Source organism: Scyliorhinus canicula, chromosome 13 (assembly GCF_902713615.1).
Source record: "Scyliorhinus canicula chromosome 13, sScyCan1.1, whole genome shotgun sequence".
Classification (NCBI taxonomy): domain Eukaryota; kingdom Metazoa; phylum Chordata; class Chondrichthyes; order Carcharhiniformes; family Scyliorhinidae; genus Scyliorhinus; species Scyliorhinus canicula.
The window spans coordinates 75,311,145-75,325,806 of record NC_052158.1 but is presented as its reverse complement, the minus strand read 5'-3'; the positions used below and the strand labels follow the sequence as shown (position 1 = coordinate 75,325,806).

General features: G+C 48.2%; 1 protein-coding gene across 3 annotated transcripts in view; it reads right to left on the bottom strand.

Moving 5' to 3' along the window:
• The window catches only part of uggt1 (UDP-glucose glycoprotein glucosyltransferase 1), a 236,248-nt gene that overhangs the window by 171,999 nt on the left and 49,587 nt on the right, over positions 1 to 14,662 (bottom strand). For 2 of the 3 annotated variants that reach the window (XM_038817155.1, XM_038817156.1), the window contains exon 1: positions 10,847 to 11,074. The exons of the other annotated variant lie outside the window; for it this stretch is intronic. In XM_038817155.1, the coding sequence (XP_038673083.1) occupies positions 10,847 to 10,952 (106 nt within the window). In that variant the 5' untranslated portion in view covers positions 10,953 to 11,074. Of the gene's footprint in view, positions 1 to 10,846; positions 11,075 to 14,662 lie in introns of those variants that run through there. 3 annotated transcript variants of the gene reach the window in all.

Genomic DNA, 14,662 nt, shown 5'->3' with positions numbered 1-14,662 from the left:
CCTGCACCTGGGGGGTCGGGAGAGGGAGATAGGGGAACTCCCGTTGAGGAGGGCTGAGGGGAGATTTAGGTATCTTGGCGTCCACGTGGCTAGGACCTGGGGGGCTATGCATATGCTTAACTTTCGAGGCTGGTGGGGCAGGTGGAGGAGGTGTTCAGGAGGTGGGATGCGCTGCCGCTCTCGTTGGCAGACAGTGTCCAGTCGGTTAAAATGACGGTGCTCCCGAGGTTTTTGTTTCTTTTCCAGTGCCTCCCCATGTTGATCCCGAAGGTTTTTTTTTAGAAGGGTGAATAAGTCGATTTTGGGGTTTGTGTGGGCGCGGAAGGCCCCGAGAGTAAGGAGGGTATTTTTGAAGTGAAGAAGGGAGGTAGGGGGCCTGGCGCTGCCCAACCTGCGTGGATATTATTGGGCGGCGAACGTGCGATGATTCGCAGGTGGGTGACGGAAGGGGAGGGTGACGCGTGGAAGAGACTGGAGGTGGCGTCCTGTGCGGGTACGAGTCTAGAGGCCTTGGTGACGGCCCCACTTCCACTCCCCCCGGCAAAGTACTCCACGAGTCCGGTGGTGTTTGCGTATCTCAAAATCTGGGGACAGTGGAGGCAGCATAGGGGGAGAAGTGAAGGCCTCAGTTTGGGCCCCAATACGGGGCAATCACCGTTTTGCGCCAGGGAGAACGGGTGGTGGATTTGGGAGTTGGCACAGGGCAGGCATCAGACAGTTTGGGGATTTCTTCGTGGATGGGAAGTTCGTGACTCTGGAGGAGCTGGTGGGGAAGTGGAACCTCCCCCCTGGGAACGCTTTTAGGTATATGCAAGTCAGGGACTTTGTTAAGAGGCAGGTGGAGGAGTTTCCGCGGCTGCCGCCAAGGGGGGTGCAGGACAGGGTGCTTTCGGGGACGTGGATCGGGGAAGGGAAGATCTCGGCTATTTACCAACTGATGCAGGAGGAGGAGGAGGCCTCAGTAGATGAGCTCAAAGCGAAATGGGAGGAAGAGCTAGGGGAAGAGATTGAGGCTGGGACGTGGTCGGACGCCCTGGAGAGGGTGAATTCTTCCTCCTCTTGCGCACGGCTCAGCCTAATTCAGCTGAAGGTGCTGCACAGGGCTCACATGACGGGGGCAAGGATGAGCCGGTTTTTTCGGAGGGGAAGACAGGTGTGGGAGGTGTTCGGGTGGCCCGGCAAAGCACACCCATATGTTTTGGCCATGTCCGGCTCTGGAGGGGTTTTGGAAGGGGGTGGCGGGAATTTTGTCGGAAGTGGTTGGGTCTAGGGTCAGGCCGGGCTGGGGGCTCGCGATCTTTGGGGTAGCTTCGGAGCCGGGAGTGCAGGAGGCGAGAGAGGCCGGCATTCTGGCCTTTGGGTCTCTAGTAGCCCAGCACAGGATTCTGTTACAGTGGAGGGATACGTGGGCCCCGATGTTCGGAGGCCTGGGTCAACGATATGGCTGGGTTCATCAAGTTGGAGAGGATGAAGTTTGCCCTGAGGGGGTCGGTACAGGGGTTCTTTCGGCGGTGGCAGCCCTTTCTCGATTTCCTGGCAAAGGGGTAGAGAGTGGTCGGTCTCTGCAGCAACCGGGGGGGGGTTTGGTGATGGTTGGGGGGGGGGGTTTGCGGCGGTGGGTTTATTATGTTATTTTCTTCTTTCTTGTATTGCTATTTGTTATTATTTATTTTGGGGGGGGGGAAGAGTTCTTTTCTTGTTTTGTTTTGGCGTGGAGACACGCCTTGTTTGTTTTAAATTGCGGGGAGAAAATTTGTTATTGTTATTGTTATTAAAAAACTTGAATAAAAATTATTTTTTTAAAAGCTATGTCCTACCACTGTCCTTAATTTATGTGGCACTTTATCAAACGCCTGTTGAAAAGCCATGAATATTACATCAACCATATTACCTCCATCAACCTTTTATTACCTAATCAAAAAGAAATCATGTTAATTAAGCATGGTTTGCCTTTAGCATGATGGTTTTTCTTAATTAATCAATCACCCTTGTCTAATGACTGTTAATTTTGATCCAGAATATCGTTTCTAAAAGCTTTCCTACCACTGAGGTTAAACTGATCTGTAGTTACTGGGTTTATCTCCACATTCTTTTTTTTAAGCACGTGTAACAGTTGCAATTCTCCAGTCCTCTGGCAAGGAGTATTGGAAGATTATGACCACAATTTCCACCCTTACTTCCCTCAGCATGCTCAGATGTGTCGTATCCGGTCCTGCTGCCTTATCAAATTCACTTCAAGTATTGCCAGCCTTTCTAACACTGCCCCTTTGCAATGATCTCCTTTATTCACTATGACACTGGCAGCATCTTCGACCCTGGTAAAGACAATGCAAATTACACATTTTAGACCTCAGGCTCAACCATACCCTCTGCCTCAGTGAGCAAATCTCCTTTCTGGTCCCTAATCAGTTCTATTACTCCTTTTACAATCCCGATACGGTTTAAATGCCGGTAGCAGACTTTCAAATTCCCTTTTGTGCCGCGTGTCAATCTGGTCTCGTACTCGATCTTTCTTTCTCTCTTATTTGCTTTTTCACTTCCTCTCTGAACTTTCCCGACTGAGCCTGGTTCTCACTTATATTATCTAGCTAATAGCCATCATGCACACTCTCTTCCTGCTTCATCGTTATTCTCGACCACTGTTGTCATCCAGGGAACTCTGGCTTTTTCAACTGCACCTGAACTATCTCCTCTTCAAGGGCAGCCCTTTAATTCCAGTTTTGCCTGCCCCAATCTTCAATTCCAATTTACCTGGGCCATATCTAAACCTTATGATACTATATGTTACTACACTGGATTTTTTAAAACCCAAAGCTTGATTCGGATATTAGTAAGCAAGGTTTTCTGAGCATGAAATATGAACCTAACCATTGTAGACAATTATGATTATTTACTGGCAACAATTAACAGAAAATTCAAGACATGCAAACAACAAACTGATTCGCACAAGAATTTACAAGAAGTCCTCGGAATGGGGGATTTCAGTTTGAAGGTAGATTGAGGAAGCTCGGGTTGTTCACTTTCTCGAGAAGGTTGAAAGATTTGTTGGGGGTGTTCAAAATCATGGATGAAATAGATAGGGTGAAATGTTTCTCATGGATTAAAGGGTCATGAACCAGCAGACAACTGATTTAAAATAATTGGCAAAAGAAAGGTGACTTGAGGAAAACTTTATATGCAGTATGTGGTTATGATCAGGAACGGACTGTCTGAAAGGGCTGTGGAAGCAGATTTGATCCCGGTTTTCAAAAGGGAATTGGATAGGCACCTGAAGGAAAAAGTGTTGCAGAGCTGCGGGGATAGGAAGGAGTTAGCGAAGTAGCTCTTATAAAGCGAGCCTGCACAGGTTTGAAGGGCCAAATGGACTCATTCTCTGTTGTAACCATTCTAGGATTCTATTTGATAACTATGCTGCAATTTGTTTTTCCAACAGCACGTTCAATTACGTATTGTGACGTGATAATCTTATTTGCTGATGCATTTGGCGACATTGGTGTAGAAATAAGTGAAGACTGTGTTGCAGTTCCACTATTCAATATCAGTATCAAACATTTGCATGGTCAAATACAGCACAATGCATGTACTAATTGAAGTTCCAATTTGGGTGGTGTTAGCCGAACTAACAAAGAATGGTGCAACTTTATCAGAATAGTCAACACTGATTTTGATCCCAGGAATGAAAGGGCGCAATGGGATCCCTGTACCAACCAATATCCCAGGGCATTTTAATGCATCTACATTTGTAGCAAATAAAAAAGTAATGGGCTTACAATTTTGGAGGCCAATTGGATGCCTGTCTAGTCTCTGCAAGTACTTGCTCATGTACAGCTTAAGTTTCTTTGAATCACGTTTGGTGCTTCTGCTTCCAAATACTAAATATTTTATTTTTGATCAACTGGAGGTTTGACCGGCGTAGAAATCCATTCCGCTTTTCAGAGTATATTTACAGAAGCATGTAGACTTTGTGTTTTCCCAATGTAAAGAGTACACACTCTCTTCCCTTAAGGGGCACATCTCTGTTAGCTCAAGTTTTGAGAGAGTGTGTATAAGGTTGGCAAGGCCAAAGCAGCATGGGCCTATGTTTTATAGAGGACTGTTTGGGGATTAACACACTCAAATGACACCGCCTGCCAGGAGAGCTTCCCACTGCCTCTAGCAAGTCAGGATGGCCCTCCCATTAGGTGCTGTCTTGGTTACAAACAACTCACCTTTCTTTCCCTCCTCACAAGGTAAGAATCACTATTAGACAACTGAGAATCACACTATTCAGAATAATGTTTCAGGAATCCTTCACAATTAGCTTAGTAAACAGTGCAATTCACCATGAAACATGCCAGTGCACTGGCACAATCTTCATGGTCACAGCATGGGCATATATCATCCACCATAAAATGGTGGAAGTACCAGCTGAATGATGGGGTTGCATTGTGCAACAAATAAATATCCTCATCTGCTATACCATCAATTTATATTCCGCACATATTATCAAAACGCGTATTAATTGTCTGAATGCAACCTGTTGGGTAACCATGCTGCAATTGCTCTGGGCCATAACTTGCTGCAACAAGCTCTCAGTTAGACTTGGTCTGTTTTAAGACATGTCCTTGGACATTTAGGTTTCATTTGTTTATTGGACGGCAACTTTCTGAAAGTACAAGTTAATATTGTTGTTCGAAGTGAAACTGTGCATCTGGTAAACAAAAATGTTTACCTCAACCAATCAGATTGAAGGATAATGAAATTAACAGTGAAAGTACTGAGATGGAGTTGTGAATTATAGTGGGTGAATTCAATGTAAAATCAAAAACAGACAGAGAAAGGAGAGAAAGAAAATTGAATTGAGGGAAAATTGGGTTGGGAGAAAAACAGAAAGTAAAAATAGCAATTTCACAATTAATACCCGAAGCAGAAATGTGAGATCAAGATTAATTCTTGATGAAAATAAAAAATAGTTTCCACATTTCTAATTGTTCGTTTTCAGTACCAGAGATTAGCAGCAATTAACCTTTTTAAAAATATATATTTTCTTAAGGCACTTGTATAAACAAACACAACAAATAAGAGCAGAAGCAAAATGGTACATAATAAATAACCAACACCTACACTCCTCTGCCCTTCTCCACCCCCGTCCTGCCTTCCCTATTTTAACGATTAAAGAAGTCAATGAACAGCTTCCACCTCCGAGTGAACCCATCAACCGACCCTCTCAAGACGGGCTTGATCTTTTCCAACCTCAGGAATTCTGCCAGGACACTCACCCCTAGCTTTCGGCAGCTCCTAGTCCCTCCACCCAAGCAAAATCGTCTCTGTGCTATCAGGAAGGAATAGGCCAAAACATCGGCCTCTCTCACCCCCTGGACTCCCGGGTCTTCCAACACTCCAAATATCGCTACCTCTGGACTCCACTTTTGCCCCCAACAGCTCAGACATTACATCCGCAAACCCCTGCCAGAACCCCTTCAGTTTCGGACAGCCCAAAACGTGTGGACATGGTTTGCAGGCTTTCCCACGCACTGTCCACACCCATCCTCTACTCCCTCAAAGAACCTACTTCCCACCGTCATAGTGAACTACTTTAACCTGAATAAGACTGAGTCTTGCACACAACGAGGATTCATTCACCCTCCGCAGGGTCTCTTCCCACATCCCAGCCTCCACCACCCCCTTAGTTCCTCCTCCCCCACTTCCGTTTAACATCGCCTATCGGGGCTCCCTCCCAGTCCATCAGCTCCTTATAAACCTTTGACACCTTCTCCTCCCCTTCTCCCACCTCTCTCCACAGCACCATCCTGCAGCCCCAAGGGAGGCAACCCAGGAAAGGACAGCACCTGTCTCATCACAAAATCCAGGACCTGTAAGTACCTAAACTTACAGCTCATATTCTTCCTCGAAGTCCACCAAGTTCACAAAGCTGCTCCCTCCAAACAGATCCCCAAACCGCTCAATCCCCACCTGCCACCACCCCTGAAACCTCGCATCCTGCCCCCACCGGTGCAAACCTATGTTTGCCACAAATCGGTGCCCACACCGAGGCATCCTGCAGTCTCACGTGCTGCCTCCACTGACCCCATACCCTCAAGGCCGACACAGCCATTGGGCTCGGGGAGTACTTGGCCAGCGGGAACAGCAGATGCACCGTCAGCAATGCCTCTGAACACGCTTCCCTGCAAGAAGCCACTTCCATCCACCTCCATACCGACCCCTCCCCCATTAACCATTTCCTAATTATAGTGATAGCCGCCCAGTAGAATGCATTATATTTGGCAAAACCAACCCTCCCCCTCCTCACCCGTTCCAAAAAAACACCCTCTTGACCCGCAGAGTCTTCCCTGCCCTCACAAATCCCGAGATCAACGCATTGAACTTTTAAAAAATTGATCGGAAGGAAGATCGGGAAGTTCTTAAATATAAGCAAGAACCTTGGCAGCATTGTCATCTTTACCTGTCACGCCAACGACAATGGCAGCACATCAAACCTCTTAAATTCATCCTTCATCTGCTGTACCAACCGAGTCAAATTGACCTTCTGCAGCTCTGCCTAGCCCCACGCCACCTGAATGCCCAAGTACCCGAAACATGCCCCAACACCTTGAACAGCAGCTCCCCCAACCTCCACTCCTCTGGTCTCAATCGGGAACACCGCGCTCTTTCCCATCTTCAGCTTGTATCCGGAAAACCAGCCAAAGTCCTCCAAAATCCCCATAATTCTGCCAACTCCCCCTATGGGGCTGAAATATATATCAACAGCGAAACCCTGTGCTCAACAGGCCCCTCACCTCCAACCCCCCCGCACAATCCCTTTCCAAACCCTCCAAGCACCATTGCAAATGACTCTATCACTAGGGCAAAAAACAACGGGGAGAGCCTTACCCCACGGTGCAACCCAAAATATCCCGAGCTCATCCGATTCATCTGCTACCAGCGCCTTATAAAGCAATCAAACCCAATCCGCAAACTCCTGCTTGAACCCAAACCATCCCAACACCTCTCATAGATATTCCCAGTCCACCCGGTCATGCCATCACCACTGCCACCCCCAACTTCCTGTCCCTCCAGGGGCATCATAATCACTTTATGTTTGACAACAACCGCCTCCCCTTCACAAACCACGTTTGATCCTCACCTATCACTCTCGGGACACAGTCCTCGATTGGCAAAGCCAACATCTTCGCCAGCAACTTGGCGTCCACATGTAACAACAATATCAAATGGTAGGAACCACACTGCTCCGGATCCTTATCCTTCAGTATCAGGGAGATGGATGCCTGCAATAATGTAGGGGTGAGTACCCCCCTTTCCCTAGCTTTGTTATATGCCCTCACCAGCAGGGGCCCCAGATTCCTCCCCAAAACCTTTAATTAAACTCCACCGGGAACCCATCCGGGCCTGGGGCCCTCCCTGCCTACATCACTCCCATACTCTCCATCACCTCCCTCATCCAAGTCCTCGTCCACCTTGGGAAACTCCACCCATCCAGAAACCGCCGCGTTCCCCCCCCCCCCCCCCCCCAAACCGACCAGGGGCTCCGACATATAGCTTCCCATATAACTCCTCGAACACCCCATTCACTCCCACCGAGTCTAGTACTACACTTACCGTCCCGTCCTTCATTCTTCCAATCTTCCTCACCGCCTCCTGCTTCCTAAGGTGATAGGCCAGCACCTTACTCGCCTTCTCCCCGTAATTGTACACTGTCCCCTTGACCCTCCGCAACTGCTGTACCGCCTTCCCCGTAGACACCAGCCTCAACCCCAACTGGAGCCTCTGCCTCTCCTTCAATAACAGCACAGTGGACTAAACAGCTGGCTTGTACCAACGCCAGAGGCGTGGGTTTAATTCCAGTATCAGCCTCCCCGAACAGGTGCCGGAATGTGGCGACTAGGGGCTTTTCACAGTAACTTCATTTGAAGCTTACTTGTGACAATAAGCGATTGTCATTTCATTTCATTCAACAACCCTGCCTCCGGGGACCCGAGTACCTCGTATCCACCTTCAGAATCTCCTCCACCAACCTTGTCACCTCTCCTCATTCCACCTTTTCCCTGCGCACCCAAATCGAAATAAACTCCCGTCTAAAACTCCTGTTTCCTCAGGGTGCTCCGGTTTCCTCCCACAAGTTCAAAAGACTTGCTTGTTAGGTGAATTGGACATTCTGAATTCTCCCTCAGTGTACCCAAACAGGCGCCGGAGTGTGGCGACTCAGGGATTTTCACAATAAATTCATTGTAGCGTTAATGCAAGCCTACTTGTGACACTAATAAAAATTAATATTAACTATTGCCTTGGGTGCCTCCCTCAACGTGGCTGCTGTAACATCCCCCATATCGTTGAGTTTCACATACCCCCGGATGGCAGCGCTCACCCGCTCGCACACCTCCTCATCCACCAACAAAGCCACATGCAGCCCCCACTGGTCCACTGACAAATCCATCCAGTGAGGTGCGTGGTCTGAAATCATAATTGCCGAATACGTCGAGTCGACAGCCCCTGCCAGCAATGCCTTGTCTAGCGCAAAAAGGTAAATCCGGGAGTACATCCAGTACTGCCACCACACCCCCCCCCCCCCCCCCCCCCCCCCCCGACCCCATCCGTTCTATGATTCCCTCCAGCTCCTTAGCAACCGAGGACATCTTCCCCGATCAAGAGGTCCAAACCTGGCTCAATGACCTTGTTAAAATTCTTCCCACCCTCGAATCCACCGGTGCAAATCCAGGTCAGGGATCTTCTCCAGCACCCGTCTACATCATTCCAGTTTGGGACATAAACATTCACCAAAACCACCGGCATCCCCTCCAGCTTCCCACTTACCATCAGGAACCTCCCCCCCACTGTATTTGTCACAATGTTCCCCATCTCAAATGCCACCCGCTTGTTTACCAACACCACCCCCCTCGAGATTAGCAGTAATTAATGCTTATCATATCATTAAAGGGGTACTTCCACTTGCAAAAGCAAGACCAGTATTGGGTTAGCGAGTAGATACCTCAAATACAGCAACTGCTTATCATTCAATGCTGAGACAGCAAGCTTCCATTTTAATGAAGCGAACAAGAACAGCACGACCTGGACAGAATTATTTCAAGATGTGCATCCCCCCATAAATCTGCCCCTCGCTTGAAGTTGCTACAACAGTTATGCATGACCGACAGACGGTAACATTAACCTCAACATTATTTTGACTTCTGGCCCAATGTGTTTTGGTACCAATGTAAAAACTGAAGGGTGTTCAGGCACCAGTGCCACAGTGGCGAAGTTCTCCGGGTGTCCGAGTGGCATGTGCTTCAATGTGGCCATGCCACAGTGTTCCAGGATGTCCGTGCATTACATGCATTAATGCCCACGCCTTAGTGGTGCAGGTGTTACACGGTGCTCTAGAGTGCCCATACCACAGAGGCACTGTGGTTGCACCGTGCTCTGGAGTGCCCATAAAACTGTTGCAAACTGCACCGTGTTCAGGCACCAGTGCCACAGTGACAGAGAGCACGGTAGCACAGTGGTTAGCACTGTTGCTTCACAGCACCAGGGACCCAGATTCAATTCCTGGCTTCCGTCACTGTGCGGAGTCTACACATTCTCCCCGTGTCTGTGTGGGTTTCCTCCGGGTGCTCCGGCTTCCTCCCGCAAGTCCCGAAAGACATGTTAGTTGAATTGGACATTCTGAATTCTCCCTCCATGTACCCGAACAGGCGCTGGAGTGTGGTGACTAGGGGCTTTTCACAATAATTTCACTGCAGTGTTAATGTAAGCATACTTGTGTTACTAATAAAGATTATGATGGGGTGTTCAACTGACACTGTTCTCCAAGGTGACCATGCCCCAGTGGCAGTGTGCCAAGTTGCCTATGCTATGGTTGCCCAATACTCCAGGGTACCCATGCCACAATAGTTGCCCATGGCACCGCATCACAGTAACTGCACAGTGCTCTGGACCATCCATGTCACAGTGGCAGTTGTTCCCACAATGGTATGATGACTGCACATTGCTCTGGAGCACCCACACCCCTGCAGGACAGTAATTGGAGTGCTCTGGGGCACCTATGCCACCACTTCACGGTAATTGCAGTGTTCTGGGACACCAATGCCTCCGCTTCACAGCAGCACAGTGGGTAGCACTGTTGCTTCACACTGCCAGGGTGCCAGGTTCAATTCCCAGTTTGGGTCACTGTCTGTGAGTAGTTTCCACATTCTCCCTGTGTCTGCGTGGGTTTCCTTCAGGTGCTTCGCTTTCCTCCCACAAGTCCCAAAAGATGTGCTTGTTAGGTGAATTGGACATTCTGAATTCTCCCTCTGTGTACCCAAGCAGGCGCGGGAGTTTGGCATTAAGGGGCTTCATTGCAGTGTGAAAGTAGGGGGAGGGGGGGGGGGGGGGGGAGAGGGGGGGGGGGGAGGGGGGGGGGGGGGGGGAGGGGGGGGGGGGGAGGGGGGGCGATCGACACTGCAGGTAGCAGTTCCGGGCTCACATTCGGAGCGCGCGAGCATCCCGCTGCTCTCCTCCAATCATGATTCGCCGCGCGACCGAACCTCGAACCTCACTGCGCCCATTGGTCAAAACCCGGCAGAGCAAACGCCAGCCCCGCGCCCTGATTGGGCGTCCCGCTGTCAATCACAGCCCTAGCCCACTGCTGGGGGGGATGACAATTAAACAGGGGGCCCCCTCCGCCCGTCAAACGGTCAACAGCCGACAACTGAGGAAATGACAGCGGAACGCACTGACAGCGCGTCAGATCCTCCCCTTCCCCTCACACAACTCAGCCACGGAGATTTACCGGCCTTTCAATACCCCGCTGGTGAGCGGCTGGACTCCCCCTTCCAGCCGATCCGCTCTGAGCCCCCTTCCTTTTACTCACCGAAGCCGGCGAGCCAGAGCGCCGCCATCTTAGATCTCCACAGCAACCCGCGCGAGGACCTCATCCTCACCCCGGGGCAGGTGCCCTGACCGAGCCGGGAGTACATACGTGACGATCACCGTTTCTTCGGTCAAAAGAGGCTCGCAGCCGTTCGCGGCCTCTTCCACCAAATTATTATAATTTGTGAGCGAAAACGAAATCAACTTTAAAAGGCAGTCGCATTTTAAGGCATATTAAGCAGACAACTGTCTGCTAGAAGGTCCCCCCTCCCTTATTCTGGGCTCTGACTCAGTGTGATTTCCCCCTGCTGGACTTTGGGTGGTACTGCAGGGTGGTTTGGGGGGGGGCGGGTCGGGTCGTGGGATGGGGGGGGGGGGGGGGTGGAATTGGTTAGGAGGTTTCATCAGAAGCATGAAACAAGACAAATGCTGAAGAGCAGAATGACAATTTGGGTAAAAGTAAGCAGAATGAGGCAGTGGCGGTAACCAAGTTAGTAGGGCAGCATGGTGGCGCAGTGGTAGCACTGCAGCCTCACGCCGCCGAGGTCCCAGGTTCGATCCCGGCTCTGGGTCACTCTCCATTTGGTGTTTCCACCCCCTTACCATCCCCACCTTACTTTAACACTGCAATGAAGCCCCTTGATGCCATTCTCCCCGTGTTTGGTTGGGTTTTGCCCCCACAACCCAAAGATGTGCAGGTTAGGTGGATTGTCCATGCTAAAATTGCCCCTTAATTGGAAAAATGAATTGGGTACTCTAAATTTTAAAAATAAACAAGCTCGTGCAGTGTACCTGAATGTGCAAAGCATTCGTGACTAAATATTTTAACAGCACAGATTGAAATAAATATGATTTATCTCAGACCCATTCTGGGGATGTGGTTGCTGAGTGACCAGGCTGGGAAAGTAATTATGTCACGATAGTTACCTTTACGAAGTAAGAATTAGAATTCATGTTATACCGACAATCGTATCGGTATAAAGAGAAGGTATAAAAATACTTTTCACTGTACCTCGGTACACGTGACAAACAAATCCAATCCAACAGATCTAAACTCAAAAAAGCTATCAAGTCAGTTCAAACAAAAGCAAAAAGAACAAGGGACAGAAAACACTGGTAATTCCTCAGACAGAATATAAATAAGCAGGTTTTAAGCGTAAGTACATAGGAATATAGGAAGGACTTAGGAGGAGGTCATTCTGCGCTTTGAGCCTGCTATGCCATTGGATAAGATCATGTCCGATCTGGTTGTGGTCTCCGCCACATTAATGTCTGCCACACAAACATAGCAACTAAACAACTCACGGGGTCTATAATCTTTACACAGACTGGACATACCAAATTTGTAATAATAGCTTGGAGAATGGGTTTACTGAATACATTCAAAATAGGTTTCTAGATCAGTATGTCAAAGAACCAAGCGGAGTGCAGGCTATTTTAAATCTAGTATTGTGTAATAAGGCATGGTTAATTAGTAATCTTGTAGTGAAGAGCCTCAGGGCAAGAGTGATCATAATATGGTTTAATTTTATAATGAAAATTATATTTTTCAGAGAAAATCCAGGATCTTAAATCTGAACCAAGCAAATTAGGTGTAAGGGGTGTATTGGCTAAAGTAAACTGGAAACTAGATTTAAAAATATAATGGTAGATTTGTATGGGAAATATTTAAATTAATTTAAACATATCCATTCCCTTATTGAATAGGTAAGCCTTGGGGCAACAATAACGATATTGTCAACAAGAGTGGTAAACCAGCCAGATCTCGTCATGGGGAGGAGGGTGGATACCCTTGCCTTTGCCGCCATGATTGTTTGCCATAGAACCCTGTGTGGTTGGCGATCAGCAACCTCAATGACTACCATCCGGTGGCCCTGACTTCAGTCGTAATGAAGTGCTTCGAGCGGTTGATCATGAAGCACATCACCTCCATACTCCCAGAACGCCTTGATCCACTGCAATTTGCATACCGTTGCAACCGGTCCACATCAGATGCCATTTCCCTGGCCCTACACTCATCCCTAGAGCATCTCGAAAACAAGGATTCCGACATCAGACTTCTATTTATTGACTACAGCTCCGCCTTCAACACCATAATCCCTGCCAAGCTCATATCAAAGCTCCAAAACCTAGGACTTGGCTCTCCACTCTGCAACTGGAGCCTCGATTTTCTGACCAACAGACCACAATCAGTAAGAATGAACAACAACACCTCCTCCACAATAGTCCTCAATACCGGGGCCCCGCAAGGCTGCGTACTTAGCCCCCTACTCTACTCCCTGTACACACACGACTGCGTGGCAAAACTTGGTTCCAACTCCATCTACAAGTTTGCTGACGATATGATCATAGTGGGCCGGATCTTGAATAACGATGAGTCAGAATACAGGAGGGAGATAGAGAACCTAGTGGAGTGTTGTAGCGACAACGATCTCTCCCTCAATGCCAGCAAAACTAAAGAACTGGTTATTGAATTCAGGAAGCAAAGTACAGTACACACCCCTGTCGGCATCAACAGGGCCGAGGTGGAGATGGTTAGCAGTTTCAAATTCCTAGGGGTGCACATCTCCAAAAATTTGTCCTGGTTGACTCAAGTCGACGCTACCACCAAGAAAGCACAACCGTGCCTATACTTCCTCAGGAAACTAAGGAAATTTGGCATGTCCACATTAACCCTTACCAACTTTTACAGATGCACCATAGAAAGCATCCTATCGGGCTGCATCACAGCCTGGTATGGCAACTGCTCGGCCCAGGACCGCAAGAAACTTCAGAGAGTCGTGAATACCGCCCAGTCCATCACACGAACCTGCCTCCCATCCATTGACTCCATCTACACCTTCCGCTGCCTGGGGAAAGCGGGCAGCATAATCAAAGATCCCTCCCACCCGGCTTACTCACTCTTCCAACTTCTCCCATCGGGCAGGAGATACAGAAGTCTGAGAACACGCACGAACAGACTCAAAAACAGCTTCTTCCCCACTGTCACCAGACTCCTAAATGCCCTCTTATGGACTGACCTCATTAACACTATACCCTACATGCTTCATCCGATGCCAGTGCTTATGTAGTTACATTGTATATCTTGTGTTGCCCTATTATGTATTTTCTTTTATTCCCTTTTCTTCCCATGTACTTAATGATCTGTTGAGCTGCTCACAGAAAAATACTTTTCACTGTACCTCGGTACACGTGACAATAAACAAATCCAATCCAGCACCACCTAAAGCTGCAGACTGGCTGTCTGACCTATCAGAATTTCCCCAAATGGAGAAAATCAAATTAGCAATTTGTGGATCAGAAGAGGGCTTCCACAAAACATGGGAGCCATTCACCCGACTGTTTCATCACTTCTGGAAAGTTAGAATAATAATCAATGATTAGAACATAGTCCCTTCCTTTAGCATGGAAAAAGTCTATGCATACTTTCGTCCAAGGTGACGTAGCTAGTTTGTGCTGCTGTAGTGTCTCCTTACAATGCGCTGGTTGATGCTTTTGACACATGATACACATCAGTACCATGTCAGTTTTGTCTTTATTTATTCCTAGCCAATCTACAGATTGTCACGCTCTTCTTTTGCATTTTACGATTCCCAGATGTCCTTCGTGAATCTTGCTGAACATTTCTGACCTGAGAGTTAGTGGTTGACGATCTGGTCATTTCTAAGAAGTATTCCATCAAGTACAGTTATTTCAGGTTGGATATTTTGAAATTGTGGACAGTGTCCCTCTGGCCAATCATGCTGGAAATGCTGAATAACTCGGAGTAAGGTTGCATCTTTTTGCGTTTCTAGACGAATCTGCTTCAGTTTTTCGT